General features: G+C 31.0%; 6 protein-coding genes across 6 annotated transcripts; 3 read left to right on the plus strand and 3 right to left on the minus strand.

Moving 5' to 3' along the window:
* The first annotated feature begins 553 nt into the window (after nucleotides 1–553).
* On the plus strand, nucleotides 554–2,686 carry LOC113788500 (L-gulonolactone oxidase-like). Its single transcript, XM_027337954.2, has 5 exons — nucleotides 554–687; nucleotides 762–1,084; nucleotides 1,152–1,859; nucleotides 1,927–2,185; nucleotides 2,260–2,686. Exons 1-5 carry the CDS (start codon nucleotides 676–678, stop codon nucleotides 2,554–2,556), a joined length of 1,599 nt encoding a protein of 532 aa, XP_027193755.2. The 5' UTR covers nucleotides 554–675; the 3' UTR covers nucleotides 2,557–2,686.
* Nucleotides 2,687–2,869: 183 nt separating this feature from the next.
* On the plus strand, nucleotides 2,870–5,841 carry LOC113788499 (serine/threonine-protein kinase STK11-like). The gene is made up of 7 exons (XM_027337953.2): nucleotides 2,870–4,283; nucleotides 4,363–4,539; nucleotides 4,607–4,739; nucleotides 4,805–4,992; nucleotides 5,061–5,195; nucleotides 5,264–5,580; nucleotides 5,647–5,841. Exons 1-7 carry the CDS (start codon nucleotides 3,328–3,330, stop codon nucleotides 5,778–5,780), a joined length of 2,040 nt encoding a protein of 679 aa, XP_027193754.1. The 5' UTR covers nucleotides 2,870–3,327; the 3' UTR covers nucleotides 5,781–5,841.
* Nucleotides 5,842–5,852: 11 nt separating this feature from the next.
* On the minus strand, nucleotides 5,853–7,394 carry Tap42 (immunoglobulin binding protein Tap42). The gene is made up of 4 exons (XM_027337957.2): nucleotides 7,149–7,394; nucleotides 6,279–7,075; nucleotides 6,052–6,200; nucleotides 5,853–5,952 (listed from the first exon to the last, which is right to left on the minus strand). The coding sequence occupies exons 1-4, from the start codon at nucleotides 7,287–7,289 to the stop codon at nucleotides 5,912–5,914; spliced, it is 1,128 nt and encodes a 375-aa protein (XP_027193758.2). The 5' UTR covers nucleotides 7,290–7,394; the 3' UTR covers nucleotides 5,853–5,911.
* Nucleotides 7,395–7,594: 200 nt separating this feature from the next.
* Nucleotides 7,595–8,929, plus strand: LOC113788501 (uncharacterized). Its single transcript, XM_027337955.2, has one exon. The coding sequence runs from the start codon at nucleotides 7,595–7,597 to the stop codon at nucleotides 8,900–8,902; it is 1,308 nt and encodes a 435-aa protein (XP_027193756.1). The 3' UTR covers nucleotides 8,903–8,929.
* Nucleotides 8,260–9,787, minus strand: MagR (Iron-sulfur cluster assembly 1 homolog MagR). Its single transcript, XM_027337960.2, has 3 exons — nucleotides 9,565–9,787; nucleotides 9,431–9,484; nucleotides 8,260–9,353 (listed from the first exon to the last, which is right to left on the minus strand). Exons 1-3 carry the CDS (start codon nucleotides 9,655–9,657, stop codon nucleotides 9,099–9,101), a joined length of 402 nt encoding a protein of 133 aa, XP_027193761.1. The 5' UTR covers nucleotides 9,658–9,787; the 3' UTR covers nucleotides 8,260–9,098.
* An 82-nt stretch (nucleotides 9,788–9,869) lies between these two features.
* On the minus strand, nucleotides 9,870–17,267 carry RhoGAP93B (MyTH4 and RhoGAP_KIAA1688 domain-containing protein RhoGAP93B). The gene is made up of 8 exons (XM_027337928.2): nucleotides 14,503–17,267; nucleotides 14,359–14,443; nucleotides 14,234–14,295; nucleotides 12,986–14,164; nucleotides 11,043–12,932; nucleotides 10,863–10,972; nucleotides 10,486–10,784; nucleotides 9,870–10,428 (listed from the first exon to the last, which is right to left on the minus strand). Exons 1-8 carry the CDS (start codon nucleotides 15,408–15,410, stop codon nucleotides 10,144–10,146), a joined length of 4,818 nt encoding a protein of 1,605 aa, XP_027193729.2. The 5' UTR covers nucleotides 15,411–17,267; the 3' UTR covers nucleotides 9,870–10,143.
* Nucleotides 17,268–17,356: the final 89 nt, after the last annotated feature.

The following is a 17,356-nucleotide window of genomic DNA, read 5'->3' on the forward strand; positions in this document are numbered from 1 at the left end:
GTTTTTTTTCATTTCATTTTTCTTTGATTATCCTCATTTTGGACCTAGAAATTCAACCACCGTATCCATTCAAATGGTAATATATACACGTAATATACACACAGCCAAACAACAACAATAAAGATTTGCGACCTCGATTCGATTATGGATGTTGATGGATGGATGGATAGTGGTGGCGGTGGTGGTGGTGGTGGTAGTAGTGGTCCTTGGAGTATGGCTCCCAAATGGATTTCCAATTGGAAATTCTTGGATCCATGGATGAAGCATGCGCCTTTACTGTGAAAATAATTAAATATTCCAGCCCTGTTTGTTTTTTTCTGTTGTTGTTGTTGTTGTTATTTCTCATGTTAACACATAGATAACAGCCGGTTATTATTATTATTCAGTTTGATGATTGTCAGTTCAGTTCCCGAAACAAAAAAACAAAAAAAAAAATTCTGATTCTTTTACCGATTCAAGGGTCAGTCGCGCGCGCGCATATTTTTGTTTGAAAAAAATTAAAAAAAAAAAATTGAACCAAGTGCAGCCATCTTTCGGATATGAAAACAAAAATCAAAATGATTTTTGAGTGGGAAAAAAAAGAACACATTTTTCCCGATGTTCCATGTGTGTTTGTGTTTACATTTCTGTCATTTTCCCCAAAAACTAAACCTAAATTAAATTAAATTATTCATCATGGATCTCGAGGTAAGTTGATAAATCACGTTAGCCATAATTAATAAAATCTTCCTCGATTGATTGATTGATTGTTTGCGAATTAGCGAATAGCCGTTGCTGGATATCAATTTAAAAATTGGTCAAATACATATCAATGTAAACCGGAATTATTATTCATACCAGAAACATTAGATGAAATACGTGAAATACTTTATCTAGCTAAAAGTGAAAAAAAACATATACGTATTGTTGGTTGTGGTAATTCACCATCGGATTTATGTTGTTCACAGGATTATATGTTGTCGATGAAAAATTTTTCAAATATTCTTCATATTGATCAACAAAAACGTATTGTTACCGTTCAAGCTGGTATTCATCTGAATAAATTAAATCGAATACTTGAACAAAATAATCTTGCATTACCAATGTAAGTTTTATATATTTTTGAAAAGAATCCCGACTAACTTTGATTACACATTGATCATCCCACCCAGTCTAGGTTCAATATCCGAATCAACATTAGCTGGTGTTATATCGGTTGGAACGCATGGCACCGGTTATCATACTGGTATTATAGCTGATTACGTAATAGCTATGCGTTTAATAATACCATCGGGTGATATAATTTATTGTACAAAAGAACCTGGTAGTGAATATTATGATATATTCCTATCAACATTATGTGGTTTAGGTGCACTTGGTATTATTTTAGAAGTAACTATTGAATGTGAATCAAAATTCTATCTTCATCAACTAACATATCCAAGTCGATTAGATTCAATTTTGGAACGTTTAGATGAAAATATTGAATCATGTGATCATTTTCGTTTTCTTTATTTTCCACATACTGATTATGTTTCAGTTTCAATAACGAATAAAGTGAATGGTGAATTTCTTAATCTATCACAATCTTCTCAACAACAAAATGGTCAAATGGAATCGATAAATCAATATCGCCTGAGTTCTGAACGTAATCAATTTCAACGTATTTGTGATTGGCTAATTAACTATGGCGTTGGTTATCATTTACTTCAATTTGTTTATTGGTTATCAACTTTTCAACCATCAATCATACCTACTATTAATCGTTTAGCATTTTGGCTACTTTATTCTTCGAATCAAGTTAAAATGGACATTAGTTATAAAGTTTTTAATTTCGAATGTTTATTTGCACAACACGTTAATGAATGGTCTATTCCAAGGTATGTGTTTTGTGTGGAAATAGAACAGAAAAACTAAAAATTTTCTTCTTCTTTTCCTTCGATCCAGAAACAAAACAAGCGATGCATTACTTGAATTAAAAAAAACAATCGATCAAAATGATAATGGCTGGTATGCACATTTTCCAATCGAAGTTCGTTTTGTTCGTCAATCACCAATTTATCTATCACCAAGTTATGGTCGTGATTCTACATATATTAATATTATTTCATATCGTCCATATGGTAAACATGTTGATCATACGGATTATTGGAATTGTTATGAAACAATTATGAAACGATATGGTGGCCGTCCACATTGGGCTAAGGTAAGAAAAAAGTTTACATAATTTTTACAGTTTTCATTAATTTTAATGGAATTTTTCTGCTTTAAATCTCAAAGAAACATCGAGAAACAGCTGTTGATTTGATTCGAATGTATCCTAATTTTCATTATTGGTCTCATATCAGGAAAAGATTAGATCCGAATAGATTATTTTTCAATTCATATCTTGATCGAATATTTTCAACATTTCCTACAACAACAACTACTACAATGGCAGCTAATACTACTATTGCTGATGGTGATCATCATCATAATGACGATAAAACCGAAATGATCAACAATAACAATAATAGTGATGATAGAATCGAAGAAAACGATCAAAAAGCGATGGATTTATCTGATTCTGTACACTGAAAAATTCTCTCTCTCTCTCTCTCCGTATGTAACCTTTGCTATTTAAAAAAATTGGAATTTGTTTTCGATGATTCTGTTCAATTTTATTATCGATAAAAAAATGAAATAAAACTTTCTTTTTTTTTGAAAATCTTGGTTTTTCCAAATCGATAAGTTTTATGTTTTGAAAAAAACCCCACATGATAAAGTGATGAACGAATTCTCTTCGATACAATCGATTTTTACTTTTTTACCGACGCCTTTTTTTTATTGTGTCATGTGTTATATCATTGCAAACACACACATATAGTGTATGTGATGTGCTGATAGCAATTTTGTTTTTCTTGTTTTTGTTGTTTTTCATTTTCGGTTTGTGCGAGAAGAAGATGATGATGATTGTTTTTTATTATTGTAAACACATTTTGAAGACAGAGGGAATACTGTGGGCGACAAGCCTTTTTGAAACAAAAAAATTTTTTCCAAACTAAAGAATATCAACAACAACAACAACAAATGATGAATGGTTCGAAATTTTGTTAATTTTGTTCTTTTCCCCCTCTCTCGATTATCTCGATGATCCCATTACAGATTAATTTTTGATTGTTATCTTCAATGTTTTTGCTGTTGTGACAAAACACCATACACACACACACTCAACATTCGAATGTCCATTTTTTAGTTGTTTCGAAAATCATGAATGTTTGTTGAATAAATAAATAATCGTTTATTGTCATCATCCTTGTTATTGTCATTTGGATTGGTCATTGAATTATTATTTCGGATTGCCATCAAATGCAATCATCATCATCTTCGAAGACGGCTGCTTCGGATGCCACCGCATCATCAACCATTGATACGATTTTTATCGATGACAACACCGGAACAATGAATGAAAATATTCGAATCAAAAATATTGATGATGATGATGATGATGGTGATGATGATATCTGTCTTGAACAACATCCAACGACCATCAATAATGATAATGATAATGATGATCAACGAAATGAATCAACAAAAAAAGTAAAGAAAAAATCATCAAATTTTGATCAAAAATGTTCAACGACGACGACGATGATGATGGATGATGATGATGATTTGATTGTGCCAAATGTAAACAAAAATTGTGATATGAATACGAGTGATACAAATCAAACAACAACAACAACAAATTTCAATAATAATAATAAAGACAATGTACAATTTGACCATTCGAAGCCATTGTTGTCATTATCATCGGACCAACAACATTCTTCTTCTCTTTGTGGTAATATTGTTGATTCCAACATACCTATCATTCAATTTGCCCAAGATGATGATGATGATAATGATGATGTCTGCGAAGAACGAAGACCATTATTTGTAACACCACCACCAATAACTGAAGAAGAAATGCTTGATGGTTGTTTAGGTGCTGATGGTTTTCTTTATGAAAAATCATTACTTTTTGAACATGATCCGTTAATATCAGCTGCAGGTGGTGGTGGTGATGGAACAGCTATAGCCATAACGATACAGGATAAACCCCTATCATATCATCGTGTTAATTCATCAGAAATTTTATATGAAAAAAAACGACGAAAAGTAAAATTTGTATCGAAATATTTGCTGGGTGATGTTGTTGGTGAAGGTTCCTATTCAAAAGTAAAAGAAGTACTTGATACTGAAACATTAGAACGTCGTGCAGCAAAAATTATGAAGAAAAAACGTTTAAGAAAAATACCGAATGGTGAACAAAATGTACAACGGTAAGTTTTCAATTCTAGTTTTCAATCTTTTCCTTGCTTTAATTTGATTTTTTGTTTCTTTTCTGACTTTGCAAAATAGCGAAATACAATTGTTACGAAAATTAAATCATGAAAATCTTGTCAAATTATATGATGTTATTTATGATAATATTAAAGAAAAAATGTATATTATAATGGAATATTGTGTTGCTGTATTACAAGAACTTTTGGATTCAGTACCAGATACAAAACGATTTCCCATACATCAAGCACATGGGTAAATAACTAACTAAATGATTCGATTTTTCAATTTGAAAATTTCTGTTTGTTTTTCTTTTGTTTAGCTATTTTGTACAGCTAGTCAATGGTTTAGAATATCTACATAGCCAAGGTATAATACATAAAGATATTAAACCGGGTAATTTATTATTAACAAATGGTGGTGTTATTAAAATTACTGATCTTGGTGTTTCGGAGGTAAATTTCATTTGGATTTTGTTCTCAGAAATGATTGTTTGTTTGGTTTGAATATATATTCATAGATGTTGGATCAATTTCAACAAGATGATATGATATCAACAAGTCAAGGATCACCTGCATTTCAACCACCAGAAATTGCTGATGGTAGAGCTAAATTTAGTGGTTTTAAAGTTGATATTTGGGCTTCAGGTGTTACATTGTTCAATATAACAACAGGGAAATATCCATTTCAAGGTGATAATATTTATAGGTAAGTAAATTGATAAACAAAACAAAAATGACGTTGATGATTTCATTATCATTTCCATTATGGGATAGACTTTACGATAACATAAGCAAAGCCGAATTAACAATACCAACCGAAATGGATTATCTATTATCCGATCTGGTCAAATCAATGTTATGTAAAGAACCGGATGAAAGAATTTCTATTCAACAAATCAAACAACATGAGTAAGTTTGAGTTTTTTTTAAGTTTTTAAGTTTTTTTTTTCTAAACATTTTTCTTAATTAATCACAAGTTGGGTACGAAAAAAACATCCACGTATTGAACAACCAGTTCGAATACCATGTAAAACTGGTGGTGATGAATTACGTTCAATGTCCGTTCTACCATATTTATGGCAATTACATAATAATAATAGTTATGATGATGATGGCGATGAGGAATTAGATAATATCATTGATGGTGATGATGATGATGAAGAATTTGAATATGCAACTGTTTCAGCATCCGATACAACTGAATGGTCAAATTCACGTATGAATGAATTAACAGTAAATTCATTTGTATCGAATGTATCACATACATCAAAACAATCACGTACATCTACTTTATGTAAGTAGTTTTTTGTTTTGTTGTTTGCTTAAACATCTTTTTTTCCTAATATTCATCTTTTAATAGCAAACAATCTGGCATCATTATTTAAATTACATAAATCAAAATCAGCACGTAGTCAAACGACGACCGGTTTCGAAGCATTAACACGTACAAATCGTTTTCTTAATTGTTTAGGTTTACGATCAACGCACAAATGAAAATAAAATAACGTTAATAAAAATGAAAAAAATAAAGAATTAAAGATTAATCAACGATTCACACTGTATGGAGACTATGTAAAGAATTTTTTTTATTTTTAAAACAAAAATCAGAAAATCCACTTCGATTATTATCCCATATTATGTCTGTTTCCTTCACCTCTCCTATGATCTGTTGTTTTTGTTTTGTTTTTTTAAAATCATTTTTTTTTTTTTGGATAAAGAAAAAGAAAAAATTAAAATAAGGATTACTATTCAACAACAAACTAACCATCTTTCCAATCATCCCATTTACGAAGCCTCATTAATTCTTGTTCATCATCTTTTTCAATTAAACGTTCTTTTCGTTCTTCATCGGTTTGTTCTTCTAATTTTTTCTTTTCCGGATCATTTGCCCAATCATATAATGAATTGCTATATCTAAGAAGAAGATTTTTAAGAAAAAAACCATGTCAGATTACCTTTGTTTAATCGTTGACAAAAGTGTGCAACACTTACATATTTTTATCTGTTAATTGAAGACTACCTTCATTGATTTTTTGTTGAACAAATTCATCAACCGAATAGGTTGCTAACGATGGATATCCCGCTCCATAAACTTGTTTTTGTATTCGATCTTTAGTCAAAATGATCGGTTTTAAAGGTTTTGATGATGATTGCGATGGCCTTTTTGTTAATTTATCATTCGAATTTGTTGTAGACATTTTCAACATTGCAGCACGCATTTTAACCATTGGTAATTCAGTTTCAATAGCACCCAATTCATCGATAGCCTGATTAAGCCAACGATTAATTAATTTTAGATAAAATTTTCTTTCAACATCTTCATCTTGACCAGATTGTTGTTGTTGTTGACCAATAATTATCTGTTTAAGCTGTTCTAATTCTGATTCTAATTGTTTCATTTGACGATATCGTTGAATTTTTGAATCCCGTGCTTTTGCTTGTTGTAATAATAATTCTACTTGATTTGTGTTATCACTTGCCAAAGATTTTGTTTCACTTTCTTCTTCATCATCGTTTTCGGTAGCATTTTTCAGTTTAACATCACAAAATTCATAATCATTAAGACGTTGAATAAAATCTTTGAAATAAATCTGTGCCATTTCCAATATCTGTATACGATCTTGATGTTGATTTTTCAGGGTAAAATCAGCCAACAAAGCCGGTATTAGGAGATATTTTAGATGTTCGGTTTGAATTTCATCCATTTTTTCATTGGCACTAAAAATTGCCAATGTATTTATGTTTTTGGTCATTGTTTCTAAACGTTCGATAGCATCGGCTACTTTTTCCTATTTTGCAATTCGAAAATAATAATAATTTTCAATGAATATTAACCCAGAAGAAACTAAACAAAAAACTTGCCTGATATTTCGAATCATTTGTTGACATTGAACTATGATTCAATTCTTCATTAATATCGAGAATTTTTTGAAATAATGATCCAAGCGTTTCTTCTAATTTATTCTCTTCATCACGATTTATCGTTGATGATGATGATGACATGATTGTCTTTGTTGTTTATTATGATCGCAAAGAAAGATTTTCTTAAAATGAAAAAAAAATGTCAAAATCAAAATCAAAATCGATAAACAAAAAAGCTGGCACGCTAAAATGCATCGATCGACTTGTATGAGTCAAAATAGAAAATTGATATTTGTTTGTTTGTTTGTTTGTGTGTGTGCGTGTCAACTTGGTGTTTTCGATGTTCCAAAAAACTAATTCCAATTTGTTATTTCTGTTTCTTCTAATTTAAATCATAATAATAATAATGATAAATCAATAAATCAATAATCAATCAATCATTTGCCATGAGATTTTCAATCATTTCATTATGGCCAAGAACGGCAATCAATCGATTAATTTGTCTGTGTACGGTTGCCAATCTTATTAATTCGGCTGATCGTGTTATTATGCCAATCGCTATCATACCGATGGCCAATCAATTTGGTTGGTCAATACATTGGCAAGGATGGATATTAAGTTCATTTGCTATTGGTTATATTACTAGTCAAATGATTGTGAGTAATGTAGCATCACGTTATGGTTCTGGTAATGTTCTTACCATTTCCATATTTTTCTGGTCATTATCAACATTGATCACACCAATGATTGCATCAAATATTTACCTATTCATTGTGTTCCGTATATTGTTAGGTTTAGGTGAAGGATTAGGTTTGCCAATGATTTATCAATTATTTGCAGCAAACGTTCCAATTTCACAACGATCACGTGCATTTGGTTATCTTATATCGGCTGGTACCGTAGGACAAACCATTTCGGCTTTAGTTACATCACATATTTATTGGCCAATAATGTTCTATACAATGGGTACATTAGGAATGTTTTGGCTAATATTTTGGCTTCGATTTTTTCATCGTACTAATCATCTTGTCGATGATCATCTAATATCATCATCATCATCATGTGTTAATAGTGGTGATTTAGAAGCACCTTTAATGAATGAAGATGTTTCGAAAAATAATACAACCCGTAATAATCGTTTTCATGTACATTGGTCTGAATGGATAACACGTTGGTCATTATGGGCCATTTATCTAGCTCATTTTGCTATGAATTGGTCAAGCTATATTATTATGCAATGGTTACCATATTATTTATCAAGATATTTATCAGCTGATCAAAAATCATTATCATTAACAGCATTGCCTTATATTATGAATTCTATGGCCGGTATAGGAGCTGGACATATGGCCGATAATTTAATTACCGAACGAAAATGGTCAATATTATCGGTACGACGTTTGATGACCGGTCTGGGTTTATTCGGTGCCGGTATTTGTATGCTATTATTTTGTTCATTAAAATCATTATGGTTAGCTATTGTTATTATTTGTATGGCAATGTCATTTTGTGCATTAAATGCAGCCGGTCATTTAAGTAATCATACGGATGTAGCACCAAATCATGCTGGTGTAACATTTGCCATATCGAATACTATAGCAACCATACCGGGTCTGTTATGTGGTCCATTAACAGCTGAATTGGTTACACAATCACATGGTCGTTGGTTACCTGTATTCGTTTTAGCATCAGCTATTAATTTTGTTGGTGCCATTATCTATGTAAGTCAAAGTTCAGCATCACCATTATTTTGACAACAAAAATGTTTTTTTTTTTTTTTTTGTAAATAATAATAATAATGATTATATACACTGTACATAATATCATTGATTTATTAATTATCATTGATGATCTTTCTTTTTTTTCTCAACAAATGTGTTAATATTGCCTTAATTAAAAAATAAAAATAAATTAACGGAAAAACCAAACAAACAAACGAATTCTTTTTCTTTAAATGCTAAAACTTTCACCACAACCACATGTTCCTTTAATATTTGGATTATTAAATACAAATTCTGCGGATAATTTTGTTTCAATAAAATCCATTTCACTACCCAATAATGATAATTGTGCTTTACGATCGATTAATAATCTAGCACCATCTTGTATGACTTCTTCATCGAATTTATTTTTTTCGGTTGCATATTCTAATTGATATGAAAGGCCATTACAACCACGTTGTTTAACACCGATACGTAATCCAATCTTTCGATTTCAAAAAAAAACAAAAACAAAATAGAGAAATTTCACTAAAAAAAGTTAAAGTTATTAATTTGACTTACCATATCTGGTCGTTCTTGCATCAATGTTTTGATTCGGTTAATTGCATTCGGTGTCTTTTTAAAAACATGATGGAAAAATACAAAAATAGAATAAATAACTGGTGGTCATAAGACTTTTTTTTCGTAAAACTTACCATGTAAATGGCTGATCTCATTTGACGATTTGTTTTTTGTTGAATCTGTACGGCACGTACAGCAGCCGTAAATGTTCTCTTGGCTGCTGACATTTAATAAATTTAACAATTTTGACTCGAATGAAAGATAATCTGACTAGATCAATCGATAAATGTTTTGAATCAATTTTGGAAATTTGTTTCGAGGCTGCCCTTCTATGTGTTTCATCACGATGATAAACAAATAAACAGAAAATAAATCAAAATAAACAAAACAAAACCTTATTGTGTGGAAATAGAATTTTTTATTTTATTTTGAAAAATAATTTTTTTTTTTTTTTTGAAAATGCGCGCGCGAGAAAAACATTATTCTGAATTTGAATTTCAAAAGCAATGAGCAATGTTGGACAGATATTTTTTTTTTTTTGTTAATGGTAAAAGAATACTTTTTTTGTTCATAGGATCATCGGATGATGGGGTTAAGTATATGATGATGAAAAGATAATATGTTTGTGTGTGTTTCAGCTTTACAAAATAAAATGAGAAAAAAAAATATATCAAAGTTATAATAGCTGCATGACACTTTTTTTTCTTGGTCATTTAGTGTTTCTTTGGACTAGTATCATTTCCATTATTATTATTATTATTATTAGTGGGTAAATGTTGAATCAATGTTCGTACAAATGACATTTCGGCCCTTGTATGTTCATAAATATTGGCACTATTAATCATTGCAGCTTTTGCTGCTGCCGGTCCAGATAATAATTGTTGTTGTTGTTGTTGACAATTTGTTGTTGGACTACGTAGAATATTCGGTGCCCATACCATAGATAGATTTGCATCGTCCATTTTTGTATCACGAACAAATTCATCAGTTGAAAATATCTATAATAATGATAATAATTTGATTAATTACAATCAACTTTATTCATTGAAACATACCTGTAAGAAATGAATCAAATAACGTAATGTTGATCGATTTAATGGTTCAAGTTGATCAAGTAATGCACAAGCTCTTTCCGGATCATGTGCACATTCCAATGCTTGCAAATACATTTGTGATGGTATAATTGAATCACGTAATTCACGAAAATATAATTTAAGTGTTGATGCAATCACATGTATATCATGATCATCAGTTAATTTTCCAGATGTTTTTTGTATTATCGAATCATTATTATTATTTGTAGAACGGCCAATCATTTGATTAAAATTACGATCTTCCGGTAATAAAGTATCAACTATTTTTTTTTTTAAATAAAATCAACGAGTAAATTGTTAGCCACAGGAAATATAACAAAATATTTTTTAAAACTTACGTTTCATTTTTAATCGATGTACATCATCCATATCACCAACACAACGAAAAACACCTTCACGATCTTCATGTCTTGGTTCCAATAATGCTTCAGTAAGTAAAACAACAGGCCTATTTATTTATCCATGGACACAAAAAGAGATATCATAACTTATATTCAATCAAATATGTCAAAACATACCAAGGTAATTTAGTTGAATCAACTAATGCATCAGATAATGTTTCACCAAAAATTCCAACATGTTTTGAATGAACAGCACGTAATACACATGAAACTTCATCAATTGAATGTGGTTTTCTATAAAATAAATGTGAATGTGTATAACGACTACGATACATTTGTTGTTCAAATTTTCGACGAACAATAACCGTAAATGGATTACGATGACCAAATAAAAATGCATGTAAATGTTGTGCTAATTTATTCGATGCAGTAAAATACCAGAATAATGTACACATTAATTCTAAACCACGACGTTCACTATTTGGATTTGGATTCTGTGTAACTTGCCGGGCAACTTGTACCAATACTTCATCACGTAATGGTACTAATTGTACACAAATATTTATCAAACGAACTAATAATTGATCATCATTGTATGGTAATGTTGTTGTTGTTGTTGGTGATAATCTTTCACCAATGGTTGTTGATGTAGAAAGATTTGAATTACCGGTTGAATGTTGTTGTTGTTGTTGTTGCTGTTGACATGTTGGTGATGGTGAACGATCACCCATAAATATTTGTATAATTTTAAAACAAGCAACAGATTCTTTTACTAATAATGCATCCGATATTGTTGATATCATTGGTTTTTTTAATGGTTTTTTCGTATGCATTAGCATTGATTTTAATGTTTTTTTCTTTGAAAATATACCACCTTTACGATGACGACTAACACATTCACGTGCAAATGATTCAATTGAATTATTTCCATTACCATTGGATTTATCTTTATTTTTTACAATAGTTTTCGTTGTTGTTGTTGATTTTTTCAATGATTTTGAATCGGTCACTGTTTGATTAGAATCCAAAATAACATTATTCTTTTTGTTGGCAGTTCCTTTTGTCACTGTTGTTGTTTGATTATTACTGTTTTTATTTTTTGAATTTTTAAATGAAGCAGCAACATTTGCCTGATTCACCAATATAGATTTATGAACATCATTCATTTGATTAAAAGCTGAATGATGTAAATGTGGTGGTGGTATTGGATATGATGATAATGGTACTACAGGTGTTGATGATGATACAAATGGCCGATATGATTGTTGATGACTAGGTGATAATGAAATTGAACTATTATTCCGTGGTATTTCGAATGATAAATCAAATTGATTGTTGTTGTTGGATGTTACGGGAAATTTATTACTCAAACTTGAACGTTTTCCATTTGATGATGATCCAACTGGATCATTCGATTGCTGTTGCTGCTGTTGAATTGTTGTTGTATTAACAACCGATGATGATGATGATGATGATGGTGATATTAATGTCATCGATGTTGATTTGCATGGAATCGATGATTGATCTAATACAGGTGATATTGATGTTCGAACATTATTCGGCTGTTGTTGCTGTAAGAATTTTTGAACTTGTTTAGCAGCAATAGCACCACCAGCCCCACCACCTTCAGTTGTAGCCGAACGATGTAAAAATCCTCGAGATAAACCAGCAGCAGCTGTAGCTGTCGGTTCATAAGCAGATACCGAAATTGATTGTTGACGATGAATACTTTTTGGTGATGTTGGTGTCGGTGTTGTTGTTTTCGATGGCAGATTTGTTGATTTTTGATTAAATAGCTGTATACGATCAGCTATACTACCTAAACCTTTATTATTATTATTATTATTATTAATTTCATTTGATAATGATTGATCCAAATTCATATTAATCCTTCCGGTACTACTACGTAATGATCCATTATTACTGTTATTGTTGAATGGATTTGAATAGGCTGGTTTTGGACATGATTCTCGTTGTTGCTCCCGTTGATTTGATGATGATGGTTGTTCGTATCTAATGGCAGATGGTTGCTGTTGTTGATTTGTTGTTGTCGTAGTTGTATAACTACTGCTTGAACAAATTAAAATTAAAAAATAACAAGCAAAAATTTTAAAACAAACCTTCTTCCTAAAGCATTTCGTTTAAAATCGGTTGCCGTAAATGATGCTGACATTTTTAATGGGCCATCTAAATTTTGTTGTATTAATGTTGAACGTGATATTCCTCCCGATGCTGCTGCTGCTGCTGCTGGCATTCGATTATTATTCCCAGCATTGGTTCCAGATTTTGTTGAACTAATATATTGATGGTCATCATGATGACCATAATCAACAATATCATAATCATCTATTGACTGTTGTTGTTGTCTTTTTCGATTAAATATCATTTCATTATTATAATCATCATCATAATCATCATCACCAACTATATGTGAATCGGATGATGAACCTTTTTGATCATTACGAACATTTATTATTGATTCATCATCATCATCTTCCAAGTCTTCATCTTCTTCTTCTTCATCATCATCGGTATAAGAATTATCTTCACCACCAAATTCATCATCAGCATCACAACTATCAAAACTAATTTCATCATCTTCATCATCACCATAATCAGTTAATTCATCATCATCAACATCAAAATAATCATCATCATAATAATCATCGATTTGTGCAACAGGATCATAAATTGATTCCGGTGCTATTGGATCATAGATTCGATTATTATCATTATCATTATTTTGTGGATGAGTATTGAGCAAACCACCAGCAGTTTGACCACGTGCTGCAAATCTTGCTTCACTCAATAGATAATGTCTTAATGATGGCTGTTGATGAGCATGTTGTTGTTGTTGTTGTTGTTGTCTACGTAAATCATCGGATAAAAGATCAGGTAACCGTCGTATATCTACCGGTGTTTGGCTAGTTGTTTGTGTCCATCGTGATACCATCGATTGTTTTGATGATGATGAACGAATCGAATCGGAACTATTATTGTTGTTGTTATTAAATGTTTGTGTAAAAGAATCAACCATTATTGGTCGTTGTCGACATCGAATACAAATACTTGTTGCTGAATTTGGCGATATTAATTGAGGTGATCGACCAGTATTTGTAGCCGAAGAAGGCGAAGATGATGCTGATGATAATGGTGATGAGCTATTATTCAATGGTTGAGATGTTCGTGATGAATTTGAAATTATTCGATCAAGTGGTGTTGAATTATTATTATTTGCAGCTTGTTTAATAATCTGTAATTTTGCCAATGGTACAATTATTGCATCCACAGTGTTTGGTCTATGATAGGATCAAATAACGATAAAAAAACATAAGGTTCTACTGTGAAAAGAAAAAGATTCAACTTACTTTTGCCAAATAGTTTTCGAATCTTTAACCGAATAATAATAAAAACGTTGACTTTTTTGATCCTGTTTTTTTATCAGAAAATCAATTTTTATATAAAAAATCTTCTAAATAAACTCAAAACTTACATAAAGTTCCCACCATTGTGTAATTTTTGGATTAGATTGACGAAGAATTTGAACATTTTTTGGTTCAAACCAACTACATTCACCGCTATAAAATACAGATAATGTTATTTAAGTGAAAAAAACTTTCCATCAAAAAAAACTTACGTAGAAAGATTGGCAAACATTTTTGTACGAGATTTTGGTTCAAATATTTCGATCCATTCGAATTGTTTTCCATGTTTATCATCATCATCATCATCGTCATCATTATTATTATCATCATTGTTAGCCATCATGTTTTGTTGCTGTGACCACCGGGATGAATTTGTTTCTGAATTAATCTGACCATAGGTTGATGGCTGTTGATCTATAGAAGCCGCAGCAGTCAAAGTAGTCGGTTTGATTGAATTTCGAACGAAATTTTTTCGAACAAATCTTGGTGAAGATTCCATTGATGATGATTGTTGTTGTTGATCCAATCTTGACAACGAAGCAACATTATCATATGTATGTTGTGATTGTCGTAATTGATTCGATGATGAAGAATTATTATTATTATTGTTTGTGGTCGATGTACTACAACGAAACGAATGTCTATGTTGTTTTGATTGTAAATTATTATTAAGATTTGGTGATGATAAACCAGTATTATGATGATCGAATGAATTCTGTTTCGAATGATTATTCACATTAACTGGATTAAGATTAATCACTTGACATCGATTTAATAATGGTGATGATGATTTTGTTGTTGTTGTTGTTGTTGATTCAATTGATGGTGATTTCGTTACACGTTGATGTGGATAATTTCTTCCTATTAATGGTGATGATGGTTTCGTATTACAATGTTGTTGTTGTTGTTGTTGTGGATTAGATTTCGAATCAATATGACCATTTGATTTTTGTTGTAAATCACCATTATTGTTGTTATTATTATTGGATGGACCATTAAATTTAAGAAAATGACGTAAACGATTCGAAGATTGTTGTGGTGATGTTGTTGAGCTATTTGTTGTTGTTGTTGATGGTTGTTGTTTACCACCACCAGCACCAATTATCAATGGTTGGGACATCTTTTTTGACTAGTCAACTAAACTCTTAATTAAACAACAGGTAAAATTGATGAAATGATACCTGATGATGAGTCAGGCGCATATTTTCTTCTTCTTATTATTCTTCTTGGTTGAATATTTCACAAGATAAAAAATTCCCCGCAAGCAAACAACATCTACATTCAATTCATGCAATCAAATAAATTAGTTTTTCACCAGGTAACATATATTTCTTTAATTAAAGTTTTGGATTCGAAGATTTTTTTTTTTTTTTGTTCAGTAGCAGCAGATATTACTATTATTGTGTTATTTCAACAGTAACAGGAAAAAAATCATTCAACTTCTGTGTGTTTGCGTGTGAAAGAAGGAAACATAAACATTCGAAACAAAAAACAATGATGATGAACGGGATTCAATTCACTCTCTTAAACGTTGAGCCATTTCGTTCGTTTGTTTTATTGAGAGAGTTTAAGTTCAAGTTAAGTTAAGTTAACATAGAGAGAGAAAGAGAGTTTTGGAACAGACAAAACACACACATAAACATTTTGCAAAAACATCTGCCACCGTGTCTAATCATTGCATTCAATGTTGTTTAACACAGAGAGATATCAATGTGGACAAAACAAAAACATATCTCTTTTCTTTCTTTTTTTGCTTGGTTTGCTATCCAACAAACAAACAAAAAAGTCTTGTATAACTAACTAACTTTAACTTTATTAAAGTGCTTCACCGTGATGGTGTTTGCACCAAATGAAGATATACAGTCGAATAATGATAAGAAATCAATAAAAATAAAACGAAACAAAAATAAAAGTGTTAATTGTTTTGTAATGTGTAAATAATGTATTTACATGTATTTTTGAAAATGGAAGTGTTTTTGGGGTGTGTGTATGTGGATGGTGTTGTGAACGGAGTATTAAACATAGGACATTGTGTAAGCAAGTGAATAGGTGTTTGAAGATCAATGTTGTTACAAATACATGTGGGTGAATTCGATATGTTTAATTTGTGGAGATAACTATTGAAAGTCTTGTATAAAAGTCTTGTATATTTGACCGATTTACCTTACCTTATCAACAACAACAACAAAAAAGAAAAGGTATACCTGTGTGTTGTGCGTTGATAGTATCACCATGTGTGTATCACAAAACAAAACAAAACAACAAACGAGAAAAAAATCCTGTTATAGCAGTTGGTTGATTGGTTAGTCGGTTGGCCAAAAAACTTGTTGTATTTTGAAACACTTGGTTTTAAAACATTGGAATTTTGTCAGTTTGAAATGTCACCAAGGTAAAAAAAAAAGAGTAGATTTTCTTCTTCTTTAGAGATGCTTGGTTTGGTTGATAACCTTGGTTTTTTTCTTCTCATTGAAATTGATCGATGATCCTCAAAACAACAATTTCATTCCACAATTCCATTCCATTAATCAACACCCGAATGGAATGAATCTTTTTTTTCTGATTCAATGAATGATGTTTCGATAGTTTAAAATAACAAAAAAACAGAAAAAAATGATGTTTTATCAGTTGCCGTAGTGCAGTAGTAGTTTTTAAGAATGTTTACTGTTTTGTTTTTCTTCTGTTTCGATTCGGTGATCAAGTTGAATGGTTGGCTAGTTGATCAGTTGATGGTTGGTTGGTTGATTGGTTACACCCGCATAACTCGCGAGAGAGAGAGAGAGAGAGAGAGAGACAGCTAACCACAAGCGAAATTCATAAACAAAACAAAAAAAAAGTTGAGTTTTTCCTTTACGAGCAAAGGTTTCCGAAACCAAACAAAATTTTGAAGAGTCCATCAATCTTGCCAATGGGAAAAAAATGACAAGAGTTTTTTTTTTTGCTGCTTCAGTATGAATAAATGGCGTCGAATCAATTGAAGATTAAGTTGATGATCATCATCAACATATAACGGCAACGCCTCACCATAAATTCTGGTCAATTAAACCAGCAAAACAACATTAACAATAC

The sequence above is a fragment of the Dermatophagoides pteronyssinus genome, unplaced genomic scaffold (genome assembly GCF_027571235.1).
Source record: "Dermatophagoides pteronyssinus isolate colony J.1.1.1.1 unplaced genomic scaffold, Derpt_VIB-CSIC_2022.12 sq0011, whole genome shotgun sequence".
NCBI lineage: Eukaryota > Metazoa > Arthropoda > Arachnida > Sarcoptiformes > Pyroglyphidae > Dermatophagoides > Dermatophagoides pteronyssinus.

Excerpts from the sequence above, each read along its gene's own strand:
- LOC113788500 (XM_027337954.2), top strand. Across the intron at positions 1,085-1,151 it reads AATAATCTTGCATTACCAAT|TCTAGGTTCAATATCCGAAT; the intron begins GTAAGTTTTATA and ends CATCCCACCCAG. Across the intron at positions 2,186-2,259 it reads GCCGTCCACATTGGGCTAAG|AAACATCGAGAAACAGCTGT; the intron begins GTAAGAAAAAAG and ends TAAATCTCAAAG.
- LOC113788499 (XM_027337953.2), top strand. The coding sequence starts at position 3,328 with ATGCAATCATCATCATCTTCGAAGACGGCTGCTTCGGATGCCACCGCA. Across the intron at positions 4,284-4,362 it reads GGTGAACAAAATGTACAACG|CGAAATACAATTGTTACGAA; the intron begins GTAAGTTTTCAA and ends TTTGCAAAATAG. Across the intron at positions 5,196-5,263 it reads CAACAAATCAAACAACATGA|TTGGGTACGAAAAAAACATC; the intron begins GTAAGTTTGAGT and ends ATTAATCACAAG.
- Tap42 (XM_027337957.2), bottom strand. The coding sequence starts at position 7,289 with ATGTCATCATCATCATCAACGATAAATCGTGATGAAGAGAATAAATTA. Across the intron at positions 6,201-6,278 it reads CAATTAACAGATAAAAATAT|ATATAGCAATTCATTATATG; the intron begins GTAAGTGTTGCA and ends TCTTCTTCTTAG. Across the intron at positions 5,953-6,051 it reads ATGGGATGATTGGAAAGATG|ATCATAGGAGAGGTGAAGGA; the intron begins GTTAGTTTGTTG and ends CAAAAACAACAG.
- LOC113788501 (XM_027337955.2), top strand. The coding sequence starts at position 7,595 with ATGAGATTTTCAATCATTTCATTATGGCCAAGAACGGCAATCAATCGA.
- MagR (XM_027337960.2), bottom strand. The coding sequence starts at position 9,657 with ATGTCAGCAGCCAAGAGAACATTTACGGCTGCTGTACGTGCCGTACAG. Across the intron at positions 9,485-9,564 it reads TGAGATCAGCCATTTACATG|ACACCGAATGCAATTAACCG; the intron begins GTAAGTTTTACG and ends GTTTTTAAAAAG. Across the intron at positions 9,354-9,430 it reads TGCAAGAACGACCAGATATG|ATTGGATTACGTATCGGTGT; the intron begins GTAAGTCAAATT and ends TGAAATCGAAAG.
- RhoGAP93B (XM_027337928.2), bottom strand. The coding sequence starts at position 15,410 with ATGTCCCAACCATTGATAATTGGTGCTGGTGGTGGTAAACAACAACCA. Across the intron at positions 14,444-14,502 it reads ATGTTTGCCAATCTTTCTAC|CGGTGAATGTAGTTGGTTTG; the intron begins GTAAGTTTTTTT and ends TGTATTTTATAG. Across the intron at positions 12,933-12,985 it reads CGAAATGCTTTAGGAAGAAG|TAGTTATACAACTACGACAA; the intron begins GTTTGTTTTAAA and ends TTGTTCAAGCAG.